This window comes from Phlebotomus papatasi, chromosome 3 (genome assembly GCF_024763615.1).
Source record: "Phlebotomus papatasi isolate M1 chromosome 3, Ppap_2.1, whole genome shotgun sequence".
NCBI classification, from domain to species: Eukaryota; Metazoa; Arthropoda; class Insecta; order Diptera; family Psychodidae; genus Phlebotomus; species Phlebotomus papatasi.
In genome coordinates this window covers 56,334,105-56,346,500 of record NC_077224.1, presented here as the reverse complement: position 1 = coordinate 56,346,500, position 12,396 = coordinate 56,334,105, and the positions used below count along the sequence as shown (strand labels likewise).

Sequence of the window (12,396 nt, the reverse complement as noted above, 5' to 3'; positions counted from 1 at the left end):
TTACCGTATTACCTTATCTCATACTCGGTGGCACTAGGTGAAAATAATATAAGAAAATTGAATAAATAAAACGAAAATGCCATAAACGGTGAGCAAAAAAAAACTGTAAGAGAAATTCATTGTACAGTGTGTTTTGCTAACCGTTTATCGCATTTTTGTTTTATTTATTCAATTTTCTTATATTATTTTCACCTAGTGCCACAGAGTATGAAATAAGGTAATACGGTAATCGAGAATTTGCGTAAGACTTACAACGAAAATGCGTAAATTAACGAAATACGGTGAGGCTACGGCGAGAATTTTATTATCAATGTGATTCTGCCCTTATGTGCGATATTTGTGACTTTACGTCCACCGCCGTCTTAGCGTTGGTGCTCAACCTTCAGAGCAAATTTGTGGAAAAGCTTCTTCGTAGGTTGTATATGGCATAGTAATTATTATTCATGAGATGTATCCAAATAAAAACTGTTGACAATAATTTTCACATAAAACCATCAAATAAAAAAAGACGGGAAAATACTGATCTGTTCAACTTGAGCGGTTTTAAGCATTGTGATAGAAGAAGAGAATGACTAGTTCTGACTGAGCTATAAACCATTCAAGCATACGCCTAAATATGGACAAAAAATTAATACATTAAAATTAACAAAGATTACATCAATATTTAAATTTGCATTTCTGGATATCATTAAAAAAAAACAAATAAAGGACCAGTGTATTTAATCTCAAAATTACTAATAGAACACCGCCAAAGCGAGCTCAGGCAGGGAACATCACGGTGAAATTACATTCCCATCAAGCTCTGACAGTCCCTAAAAATGAGATCTCTCCGTTTATCATTATGTGAACGCAGGCCAACATTAAAAATGAATTATTAAAAAAAGCAAAAGATTGAAAAAAAAAGATCAAAAAGGATCCAATCGAAACCAATCTAAAAGTGAGTCTGGTTATTCATCACGTTCATTGATAAAATAAAACTTTAGTTCATCGAGTTCATCAAAGAAAAATCAGTCGAAAAAGGTTCATGAGTGGGCTTTTAAATAGGTCTTGGAATTTCTGACAAGACTGAACCAGTGTGAACCGGTTATAAATCGGTACTCAACCGGATATGAACTGATAAATAATTTTTGTCCTTAATTCAATTTTATTACTCTTGAGCTTTTTTGGGCGACCTTTGAGAGTTTTATGAATTGGTTCAAATTGATTGTGAACCACTAAAACCGTAAAGGATCCGAAAGTACTTTTGAGATATAGCGGTATTTGAAAGACATGGGACACGTAGGACATATTGCTCCCGTTTTCAAACATTATAATAGTATTGGGGCTTTAGAAAGTTTCGAACTATTTCGTACGTTATCATTTTTTGAGACCGATAAAGTCATTAAGCAGAACTTTGAAAACTTCTGCTACAAAGTGAGTTTTACATAATACTCAAATTCACAAATTCGATCATAGCTTCGTATACGTATTATTAAAACAGTTCTTCTAAAATATGTTTTGGAAGAGAGAGAGTACCGTTATTTTTCATTATTTTTAGGTTTCTTATAAGAACCTAAAATTCTATATCGAACAACGAATTTGTGTTCAAGGAATACATATTATTCCATAAACGCTCATATTTACTAAAGCACTGTTACACACGAGTTTCACGAAAACTCTCAACTATTCACACTTTAACCAATCAAATAATGCAACTTGACTAAAATAATAATTGGTAACCACTGTAGGGGGAAGTGGGGCACCTTTGAAATTGGGATTTTTTAGCTATTTTTAAATAAAAATAAAATTGAGCCTTATCGTGATATCATTTAGCTGCACAAAAAAATAGAAAATCTAAATTACAATATGATATGGCTCAGTTCTACTTAAATATAGGAGAAACATGACATTTTCAAAGGTGCCTACTTCCCCCTAAGGAAATTATCATAAAACTTCATTCTTTTTTTAAATTTATATTCTAATCTTTCAATATTTAAAGATTGGGAAAGGTTTATAAAATATATCTATGATAAAAATTTAAAGCATCGTTTTTTTTATTTTAGAGGAAATCATTTTATCGACTTGCTATGGTGCCTTGGCCATTGCGATTCCTACTCAAGTCAATTTAAAAACTATTTTATTCCAAAAATTTTTAGATTTTTACTAAAGTTTATTTGCTTACAGGTTTTTGATAAAGTTTTCTAAGCCTCTAAAAATATTTCTTTTAGTTTAAATGTATTTTGAAAAATATAAATCACATTTTTTTATTGTTCCCAGAATTTTAAAAATTAATAGAAAATTGTTTTGGGATTTTTTTTAGATTTTTCAGCTCTATTAAAGATTTTAGAAATCTAACCATAATCAGGTATTTCCAAACTGTCCTCACACTGAGAGAAATCCGAAAAATATAAAATAACATTCCTTAAATGTTAATTTTACCCTGCAGTATTGATCCAAAATCGGTGTAAATATTACCCTTTTTAGGTGTATTAGGGGTTAAATGTACCCTTTTTCATGTTAATTTTACCCTTAAAAAGGTGTAAAATTAACATTAGAAAATATTGATATATTTTTACACCTAAAAAGTGTTAAAGTTATGAGGAAAAAATGTTAATCGCACCCTTTTTTCTCTCAGAGTAATCAGGTATTTCCAAACTGTCATCACTGAGAGAAATCCGAAAAAGTTAAAATAATATTTCGGAAATTTAATTTTATCTTGCAGTATAGATCCAAAATCGGTGTAAATACTACCCCATTTAGGTGTTTTTTAGTCTTAAAGTTACAATTTTTAATGTTAATTTAACCCTCCAAAAGGTGTAAAATTAACATTAAAAAATGTTGATATATTTTTACAACTAAAACTCTTTTTTTCAGTGTAAGGACCTCTTATCGAATTCAAATTTTCGTAACATAAGTACATATAATAAAAATAGAAACTTGACTTATTGAGAATTTGATAAATGTACAAGCAGATCTTAGAAAATCAAGAGACTGGCATTACTTTTACTTAAAAAAAAAAGTTCAAAATAATGTAAAAAAACGATTTTCAATAAATAAAAATTAAATTAAGCGAGGAAGTTGGAGGATAAAAACAAGTAGCTAGACCTTCTCTAAATGCCCTGCAGCTAAAAATACCAGAGAATCTACAAGTAGCATGGGCAGAAATGCTGGTATCTGGAAGCGAGTGATAAGAGGGAAATCACTCGAAATCTAACATCGGTGGCTCATGTGTTTTGATTTAGTTGCCACTGTGTCGTCTGAAAGAGTGATTTTGACTGCGATTTAGAGTCATTGGATAAGTGAGTGAAGATGTAAGAAGGAGGATCATGGAGTCCGAGAAGGATGGTGAAAATCCAGAAGTTGAGAAAATCTGCTTTCTTCGACGTTTCTTGGACAAATATCAAGTGCTCATACTCTCAATTCTGACACTTGTAAGTGCATTTTTTCTCTGTCTAAATCGGGAATTTATTTTAACAGAAAAAAAATCTTTGATATTTCAAGGTCTTTCTCAGTGGACCACATCATCTGTATGGGATTGTTATGGACTGTGAAAAATTCCAGAGTATCTCTCCGCCAGTTTTCTTCATTGCCATCCAGATGATAATGCAACCTTGCTTGGTGGAATCGGAAGATAACATTGGTCAGAATCATTTGAGGAAAATCCTAACGTGTGGATCCTTAATATTCTCAATTGGAGTATTTTTGGCGGGAATTGCCGAATTGATTTTTCAAGAGAAAAATCTTTTATTTTCTCTTCTCTATGGAGCTCTTGGAGGAATTGGGGCTTTCTTAACCACTACAATTCTTCGAAGGATTTTTGAAAAGCTTTTTGGGAAAAGAGATAGTCATTTAATTGATGTGATTCTAGCAGGATCTCAGGCAATCAGTCAATTGAGCTTCCCAGTTCTTTTAAGTCTTATTCGAATGGAATATGGAAGAGAAATGACAGTAATTATTTTAGCATCGATTCTTATGCATACCCTTCCCTTGGTTCTGCTTATCTCACAACCCCATCTCAATCAACCAGTACACAATCTAGTGAGGTATCACTCAGTCAAGCTCAATGATCTCGAAATGCCTCCAAACAGCATGAAAAGATGGGGAAACATAAGTGGAATCAATAATAATTTCGAAGAAGAAGATCAACCTATGAAGAATATGACGAGTCAGGGAGTGGAAATCCTCGATACAATTCCCGAGGAAGATGAAGGAGTCAGTGGGAAATCTGTTGAGATTCAAGAAATCAAACCCAAAGAGTACCTAGAAGATTTGCCAGGGAGAAAATGGCTGTTTTTCCTCGAATATTGGCAAGAATTTCTTAAAATCTTTACACAATTGTTCATAAATCCCTTTAGGTATATTGTGGAGAGACAAACGCTCGTGCCAGGAGTTATCCTGAAGGCTTGTGATGTTTTTATCTACATTTTAATGGTATCTGGCTTACCTTGTTACGCTTCCGGATCCACTTTCAGCCTCAATTTCTTCGACACTGGCATCTTTCTCACACTTATGGCCACACCAATCCTAGTGGTCACATTTTCCAGTGCTTGGATGGATGATGTACTCCGAGAGGAGGCCAAATACTGGCACATTGCTGGAGAAATCTGCAAGCTCATAGGATGCATCGGTGAGTTGCTAATATTTCTCTAAAATTCCCAGTTTTTAAGACATTTTGTTTCTTGCCAGTAACAACATGTGCCCAGACACTATTCTTCCTGAGAATGGGAGTATTGTTCCTGGGAATTGGTCAAGGAGTCTTCAGTGTGGTGCAAGACAGAGTTCTCAGGGAAATCACCCACGAAAATGACTGGCGAAAAACAAAATGCCACACTTCCGCTGTCTGCGGCTACTTAGTACTTATTTTCACATTTTTCACCAATAATCTATTGCATTTCACTCTGAGGACAATTTTTCTAACTTCAGCAGTTTTCTATAGTGCCGCCATATTGATTTTCACACTCACAATCTATTTTTGATCATTTTTCACGCACATTAATTAAATGTTTCACATAAATTTTCCTATTTTTAGTGATATAATTTGTTTAGTTTCACTGTCAATTTATAATTTTTGAGGAAATATTTAGAATAATTTATGAAAAAGAACAACTTTCGCGGAGCATTTCACATAAACAAAAACACCAATCCAACGTTTATTTTCACATTCCATTGGAAAGCCTGGAATGTTGATTGAACTGTTTTGCCTGGAAAATCAATATGGCGAATTCGCCGTGGAATTTGACACAGCGACCGTGGAAAGAAAAACACGAAGAAAAATTTAATCGTGTTTTTTAATTGCTTTTCCGTAGCATTTCTTGTAGTATATTGTGAGAAAGAATTTGTGAAAATGGTAGATTTAGACACGAACTTTGATAATATGACAAAATACCAAATCTTTTGCAAGTACATTGAAAATGTAAACAGACTCCGTGTTGTTGTTCGCGATAGATCTGATCACGAATTTTCAGACTTTTTAATTGCGCATTTAAATCGCTACACCCTCCCAAGTTATGTCTACAGCACCAATTTACTGATAAAATCCGTGCTGGACCGAAAAAGGAAGATTGTGTGGTGGATATTCTCTCTCTTGGTAGCGTACACTTGTGTCTCGTATAAGCATGAGGCAAGTAGTTTGATCCTTCGTCACATCCAGAATGAAATCTATCCGGCCATGAAGTTGTGGCGGAAGCTCACCTTGCCAATCATCACTCAATACCCATCGTTAACTGGTAAAGTACATTTCCAGATAATTCCTGAGAGAATCAAAGCAGGCTACTGAGGTTTTTCTTTTGTTTTTGCTCGACAGAACTCTACGATGAGGCTTGCTTATTGGGAAATCCACTGTTCCAGGTAAGTTTTTACAAAATTCTAGGCCTTATTGATCAGAAAATTGGTAATATTCCTTCAATTTAAGGTCGCAGATATGGATTGCAAGCCGTGTTCTGAAGCCATCAATGTCCTAGATATCACTCATTACGGTGATATCAGTCAATTTGGAGAACCCTTCGTGTTCAAGAGCTCTCAGGAAGTCATCACAGTGGCGAATATCTATGAGATTTTCCTAGCCAATGAAGACATCTTCCGTCGGGATGCCTATCGAGTGCTCTCGTCAAATCACAAAATCAAAAATATGATGGATCTGGCCAATGATTTTCTCAATACCACCCATCAGGCAGAGAGCCATAGTATCTGGAGATGCAACCGGATGCATCCAGCCAGAATCCTACGTGGGCTCTTTCCACGTCCGCAGCAGCTCAAGGACACGGGAATGTCACTTGAGCGCGTACTTTTGATTGACACACCAGCAGCCAATCCCTATCGCCTCCCGGACATGGAGTGCTCCAATGTGTTCGTCATCCAGGCAGCCGGAACGCGCACTTTCATCCTCAGGCCAACATCTGAGTGCCGCTCAAAGTGCCGAACACTCTCCATAAGACTGCCCACGTCCTATGTCTGTGAGTATAAATCACATTTTCCTTTGTGAAATTCTCAACAATCACAGCTATTGTAATCATGGCAGAATTTCCCGTGCATTGATCGAGCTCAAACTTTGCAAAAATATTATTATATTTGTTTCATTTCGATGTACCGGGCTTTTATTGCCATTTTGGACATTGTTCAGTCTACAAATTTATTATTCAGTTTACAATGTTTCGTGAAAAATGTCCATTCAGACGCTTTAATCATTTGCACCTGGCGGGCGCGGGACTCGAACTCACAACTGTGACAGTCGAGCCGGGGATTACACCGCCCAAGAGTCGAACGCTCTTACCAATTGCACCACGGACCCCCTTTGCCAAAAATATCATTTTAAGACGTTGGCTATAAATTCACAATGAATTATCATTTTCGTTTTTTTTTTGCTTTAGTAATTAGCCATTATTATTTCAAAATTTTTAAAATATCTTGAATTCACAGCTTTACAGATTCTACACCCATTAAACCACTGAGGACCTAGCGCTTAAATTAAATTCTCGTTTTTAAATCTCATGTTGAGTATGTCAAAATTATGAAACTTTAATATGTAGCAGCCTTGGCCTAAATAGACTCAGGCAGACCCTCAAAAATATCATCATCATGATTTTCAACCGCTTTTTTCTATTGGGGTCGCGGGCCCATTAGGTCAAGGTTAACAGCCTACGCCTGTCGATCCTCCTCCACTTCAGGAAGATGTTCAGGTTCGATCTCAAGGGCGATCTAAGGCAAGATTGTAAACTTGATTCAGCCACCTTGTCCTAGATCTGCGTCGAGGTCGACGCCTCTTGAAAATGGCTTGCATAGCTTTTCTGGGGATTTTCAAAAATACTTTGTAAAATTTAGCAGTAAAATATTAGATAAAGAAAAGTTATTCAAGGGACCTCTAGTCGATGAACCTAAGCCCTCGTACATGACACATTGGGATAAACCAGATAAACATTTATTTTCAATTTTTACAGGCTAAATATTCTCGAGGATCAGCCTCAATCTTTTTTTTTGCTGTCAAATCTAGCCCAAATCTTCACAGGGTGTGTTTCTCTCCCATTGTGTAACTCTCCGAAGTTTCCTGGTCTAAGGCTTGTTAACCTTAAGATTTATAGTTTTTATCGGCCTTCAATTCGGCTCAAACCTGAAAAATCCAGATTATCCGGACTCCAATTTAGCCAAAATAATCAATTTGCTAAATACAAGAAATGGTTAAGTCAAGTCAAATCTTGTTCAATCATGTTTGTATGATCACCACCAAATTCTTAATTTTTTGTACACCATAGTAATTCCATTTTGTATTTAAAATTTTTGAAGACTCATTAGAGTTGGAAATAAATTAAAAGAACTTGATATTTTTATCGCCTTCCGCATTTAGGAACACAAAATCAGTTGAAAGGGTGAAATTTCAGAGAATTCATTAATGAACCGCAAAGAACTGGTGATCACATTATTCTTGCTATTGAATTACAGAGATCTTGAGCAGTGGCTCAAAAGTTATATAAGATATAGTAACACAACTTTGGATAGAATAAAGTGGACATTGAAAGAAACAAGCCTTCCTTTATTTTCAACATTCTGATTTCCCCGCTCGGCAATCATAATTAAATGTAGCATAGTTCTTGAGCTATAAGGAGAATCCAAGTGTAGAAAAAACTGAAAAGTACTGAATTGCGTTTAAACTAGCCCTGGTACTTACATCCAAAATATCATTAGGATTAGAAGATACCATGCAAAAGAAACTCCTAGCAAAAGAAAGTTATAGGTTTTACTGATTCGTAAACATCCAAACCGGCCCTTGAAGTAGAATTTAGTAACCAAAAATGTTCAAGATTTCTGTACGAATGAATTTTGACAAAATTCAACGGATGTATTTTAATAGACGATGAAACCTATAATAAAAACAAACTTTCAGCAACTTTCTGGTCAAAAGTTTAACATTTCGACTGAGCGTGGTGATGTACCAGTCTAGTATAAATTCGTCTTGACTGAAAAATGTGCAAGGAATGTTGTGATTTAGCAAGAGATATGCAGACATAAGCAAAACATGTAGCCTTTCTTTAAATCTTCAACAATAATATAAAATCTTCACCTCAAAGAATGCTTTTTATTACTTTCTATTACTTTTTATTACTTATTATTAAAGATTTTACCATTCTTACACCAATAAATGAATAAGTTTATGTTTTGACCTGATTTGGTTAATGTTACTACTTGAAATCAGTTATACAATGGCATAAGCCTAATATGCTCGGTTTATTATTGTTAGCACTATAGCTTCCCTCAACGTTTAAACCTCCCGCTGGTATTTGAATTGACATCATAGATGTCTTTCTGAGCGGCGCCGATTTCTCCGAATAGCATTCCTATAGTATTATGTGCTGGACACACTTACGACTAAAGTCCAGAAACAACTAATCTCGTTCAGATCCAAGTCAGTTCCTGACACACTACAAACGCGACTTAACATTTAATGCCACACACAAAACATAACTTTTTATGCTGATATTTCTACTGAAATACAGTAATCTCTTTTGAACATAAAAATACTTGTAAATTTACTTCACAACTCACTATAACATTACAAATTATTCACTAGAATTGCCTAAATTGTGTTAAGTCGCGAGATAGTTTCCACTGCACAAATAAGTCTAATTAACAATAATTTATTCCAGCACGTGAACTGATGAGATATAAGTTTAGAAATAGTTTCTAATAGAGTACATGTAGGGGGAACTGGGGCACCACCGAATACTAATTTTTGTGTCTAAGCTACTAAGACTATCCCGACCATTTCTTCAGAGGACAAACATCCCTAAAGCGCGTATAAATTTCTATGAGTTTTGTCTTCTGAAGTCGAATATCTGATTAAAAAATTGCAGTGTTTGGTGCTACCCCGTGTTTGGTAGTGCCCCCGATTCCCCTACATTGCAATAAAAATATCTGCATAAAAACGCACAAAAGCTATGTTTTGTAGATACCATTGAATGCTAAACCTCGTTCGTAGTTCGTAGTGTGTTAGAAACTAACTTGCCTGAACGAGCTTAGCCGTCTCCGGACTTTAGTCGTAAATGTGTCTGTCTAGGGCATTAGCCTGTGAGTTACCGCTTTGGGAGGGGTATCGTAAAGAGGATTAGCTTTGAGATTTAGATCATGTTGGATCGTCGTAGGGATTAAATTGTTAGGAGGAACCGGAGGAACGCTGAGGGTTCTGAATAAACCTCTGGCCGCCAAGGCGCTCATCCACACGATTGTCTTAAGGGTTCCGCCTGACGGATCTAACAGTATCAAAACAGATAAACCCTCCAAATTGTCCTGAGTTTCGATCAATTGAAGAAAGTAACTTCGGATAAGGGGGAGAGCACTCAACAACGGCCAATAAATGCGTTTAAAATGGAAGAAAAGTGTTCCTTAAATGCGTTAAAGCGTTTCTTATAGATGCTTTCATGTTTCTTATTTTAAAATCGTTTCTGTGCTACGAAAAATATTTCAGTGTTACTGTTTTTGTGTTTCTTTCACAGTTCATTAATCATTTATTTCTAATTTGCTACGTGTTTTTAGAATCCTTGTTCCTGGTAATGTTTCAGTGTTATTAAAAATATTCCTAGGTTCCTAGAAACCTTCAGTGTTCCTTGGATTTGTTTTTACATTCATTCATTTTCAATTGTTTTTTACAGGGACGAGTTCCGTCCCGGAATTAATGCACATATTCGCGAGCGAAAAAAACCGCGTGAACTGGCATTATGCATTTAGAAAATTTGCATACTCACAGGGGATTTCTCTCAAATAGACTACAAAATACTTGAATGTATTTACTCTTTGATATCTTTCGTTTTTTTTTTTTTGTATTTTCCAAGTTTTGAGATAAATTTCCGTGTTTCCCATTACGATTTACCTGTTTTATCTGTGTTTTGGAAATATCTGTTGCTGTCGTAAAAATCAGAAACTATATTTGGCTGATTTCTAGTTAGGCTCTAAAAAAGTTACAACATTAGGCAGAACATCTAGAACTTATATTTTAACAAAATCATATTTTTTGGATCATTTCAAGTTTCTCAAACTTGTACAAGTGATGTTTTGATAGATTTTACATTTTTGTTGCACTTTGACTTAACTCTTTGATATTGATAAGGTTGTCCACCTTGAGAATGTCACTTACCGTAAGCTGATTAACGTTTTCATTGATTTTTCTTGCAGTAATTTACGATTGGTGGTATTGGCGCCCAATATCTGTTCCGGACGAATTCACCACGGCGCCGTCGATTGCCTACGTTGGCTCCTACTGCTAAAATTCACCTAGTCCTTGCTCAATTCGTGATTGCCAGCAAAAAAGAAAACTCATCTCACACGACTCCAAAGCACATTTATACATCAACAAATTCAAAATATATATATTTTTCTCTAGTTAAGGGACAAACTCACGTGTTCATCTCTTGCCAATTCGACTAAAATACATTTGGTGTGGATTCAAGGGAGGGAGAGGGGAATTAGGGGAGATCTTTGTGGAGAGTTCACTCAATTTTCGCTTTGAGTTTGTTTTTGAGGAAAACAGGAACCAAGGAGAGAATTGCTGTTGCTGCCAGGATACCCATGGATGTCCAGGAGAATGCATCACTAGAGCTCGTCATAGTGTGAAGAGTCTTCCCGGCCTGAATGGCAATTACTGAAGGCGGAGCAACTCCGAGGAAGGTGCCAAAGGCGAAGGGGAAGAGTGGCACTCCTATCACCGGTGCCACTAAATTGATGAACCAATTGGGCAGGAATGGTGTCATTCGGAGGAAGAGCATGTAGCTTAGCAAATTATCTCGATGCTTATCAATCTGTCGGGACCAGGTGGCTGCTCTCTCGGGTAAGAAGCGTCTCACGAGACGTCGACCAGCAAGCTGCGAAAGTAGGTAACACAGTGTGGCCCCCAGGGCTGAGCAGAAGCACACCAGGATGAGAGCGGTGGGAAAATTAAATAGGAATCCACTGAGAATTGAGAGAAATAGGGATCCTGGAATGGCAAATGTCTGCAAACTGTTCCAAAAATGTCCCAAATAAATTTGTTAAGAAAGTTTACAAGAAATAATTGGGAAGAATTTGCATTCCCAGTGTTCTGGGAATTAATAAAAGGATACAATATATAAGTGAGGATTATTCCGAACATCACTTCGAAATAGTAACGATCTTTGTAGCGATCTAGCACCAGGCCTAACAGCTTCGCATCTTCGATATCCCAAGGGATTCGCAGATGCTCCTTTTCAGAACTGGAAGAGAGAGAGGAATACCCGGAATACCAATTTGACCTGATTTCTATAGAAAAGGGAAGGTTTTTTACTCACTCTTCAAGCTCAGGAAACATGAGATAGACATAAAACATAGCCACGAGACTGCTAATAAAGATAGTGGCAAGAATAATCAAAGATTTCCTCGTGGACATCTCAGGATCAACATCCTTAGCGTCCTTTGCAATTTCTGAAGGCAAAATTGGGTTTGTTTCAAGGTGATCCTCAAGGCCGGAAGATGTGTAAATCTACTAAGCGTATCGCTTACTCACCTGGTTTACTATCTCCGCCCATTTCAATTGCGTGTCTTGTTGTAAATTGCAAATAAAAGGGCAATTTGATAGAAAAAATCAGCCTCCGTGAAAAGTGAAAACATACATACACTTAACCTCACTTTCGAGATCACTTTCACTTCCTGACTTGTGACCTTTTCACAGAGCACTTTTGGGTATATTTCGATACCTGTGTCTTCCTTGGTCTCAATCTATGCTATACGACTGTGTAAAAATACCTAAAAAATGGTAAAAATTGCTCAAAAATGCAATATTTTGATTTTTTTCCTAGGTGAACAAACTTCACAAAGTACACTAAATTCCCAGGAGGCGGCGCTGACAACAGAAAATGGAAATTAATTTGAACAGAACAACCGTTAACTGGAAAGCATTCCAGATTGCAATTTTCCAGACTGTTT

At 36.2% G+C, this 12,396-nt stretch overlaps 3 protein-coding genes across 4 annotated transcripts; 2 read left to right on the top strand and 1 right to left on the bottom strand.

Moving 5' to 3' along the window:
- The first annotated feature begins 3,063 nt into the window (after positions 1-3,063).
- On the top strand, positions 3,064-5,016 carry LOC129806915 (uncharacterized). The gene is made up of 3 exons (XM_055855770.1): positions 3,064-3,410; positions 3,481-4,606; positions 4,666-5,016. The coding sequence occupies exons 1-3, from the start codon at positions 3,306-3,308 to the stop codon at positions 4,953-4,955; spliced, it is 1,521 nt and encodes a 506-aa protein (XP_055711745.1). The 5' UTR covers positions 3,064-3,305; the 3' UTR covers positions 4,956-5,016.
- Positions 5,017-5,185: 169 nt separating this feature from the next.
- On the top strand, positions 5,186-10,855 carry LOC129806932 (uncharacterized). Its single transcript, XM_055855801.1, has 4 exons — positions 5,186-5,705; positions 5,783-5,826; positions 5,891-6,431; positions 10,636-10,855. Exons 1-4 carry the CDS (start codon positions 5,324-5,326, stop codon positions 10,725-10,727), a joined length of 1,059 nt encoding a protein of 352 aa, XP_055711776.1. The 5' UTR covers positions 5,186-5,323; the 3' UTR covers positions 10,728-10,855.
- Positions 10,785-12,307, bottom strand: LOC129806938 (transmembrane protein 41 homolog). 2 transcript variants are annotated; one of them, XM_055855809.1, is made up of 5 exons: positions 12,088-12,307; positions 11,978-12,012; positions 11,763-11,895; positions 11,559-11,687; positions 10,785-11,457 (listed from the first exon to the last, which is right to left on the bottom strand). In XM_055855809.1, the coding sequence occupies exons 2-5, from the start codon at positions 11,997-11,999 to the stop codon at positions 10,950-10,952; spliced, it is 792 nt and encodes a 263-aa protein (XP_055711784.1). In that variant the 5' UTR covers positions 12,000-12,012; positions 12,088-12,307; the 3' UTR covers positions 10,785-10,949. The 2 variants fall into 2 exon arrangements, with proteins under 2 accessions (XP_055711784.1, XP_055711783.1); XM_055855808.1 differs by having other exon boundaries at positions 11,978-12,307.
- Positions 12,308-12,396: the final 89 nt, after the last annotated feature.

What these genes read in the sequence shown, in the direction of transcription:
- LOC129806915 (XM_055855770.1), top strand. Translation starts at nt 3,306, where the DNA reads ATGGAGTCCGAGAAGGATGGTGAAAATCCAGAAGTTGAGAAAATCTGC. An exon ending in TACTCTCAATTCTGACACTT is followed by an intron (nt 3,411 to 3,480) that starts GTAAGTGCATTT and finishes TGATATTTCAAG; the next exon opens with GTCTTTCTCAGTGGACCACA. An exon ending in CAAGCTCATAGGATGCATCG is followed by an intron (nt 4,607 to 4,665) that starts GTGAGTTGCTAA and finishes GTTTCTTGCCAG; the next exon opens with TAACAACATGTGCCCAGACA.
- LOC129806932 (XM_055855801.1), top strand. Translation starts at nt 5,324, where the DNA reads ATGGTAGATTTAGACACGAACTTTGATAATATGACAAAATACCAAATC. An exon ending in TCAATACCCATCGTTAACTG is followed by an intron (nt 5,706 to 5,782) that starts GTAAAGTACATT and finishes TTTGCTCGACAG; the next exon opens with AACTCTACGATGAGGCTTGC. An exon ending in TGGGAAATCCACTGTTCCAG is followed by an intron (nt 5,827 to 5,890) that starts GTAAGTTTTTAC and finishes CTTCAATTTAAG; the next exon opens with GTCGCAGATATGGATTGCAA.
- LOC129806938 (XM_055855808.1), bottom strand. Translation starts at nt 11,999, where the DNA reads ATGGGCGGAGATAGTAAACCAG. An exon ending in GGGCGGAGATAGTAAACCAG is followed by an intron (nt 11,896 to 11,977) that starts GTGAGTAAGCGA and finishes TTTTGCCTTCAG; the next exon opens with AAATTGCAAAGGACGCTAAG. An exon ending in ATGTTTCCTGAGCTTGAAGA is followed by an intron (nt 11,688 to 11,762) that starts GTGAGTAAAAAA and finishes TCTCTCTTCCAG; the next exon opens with TTCTGAAAAGGAGCATCTGC.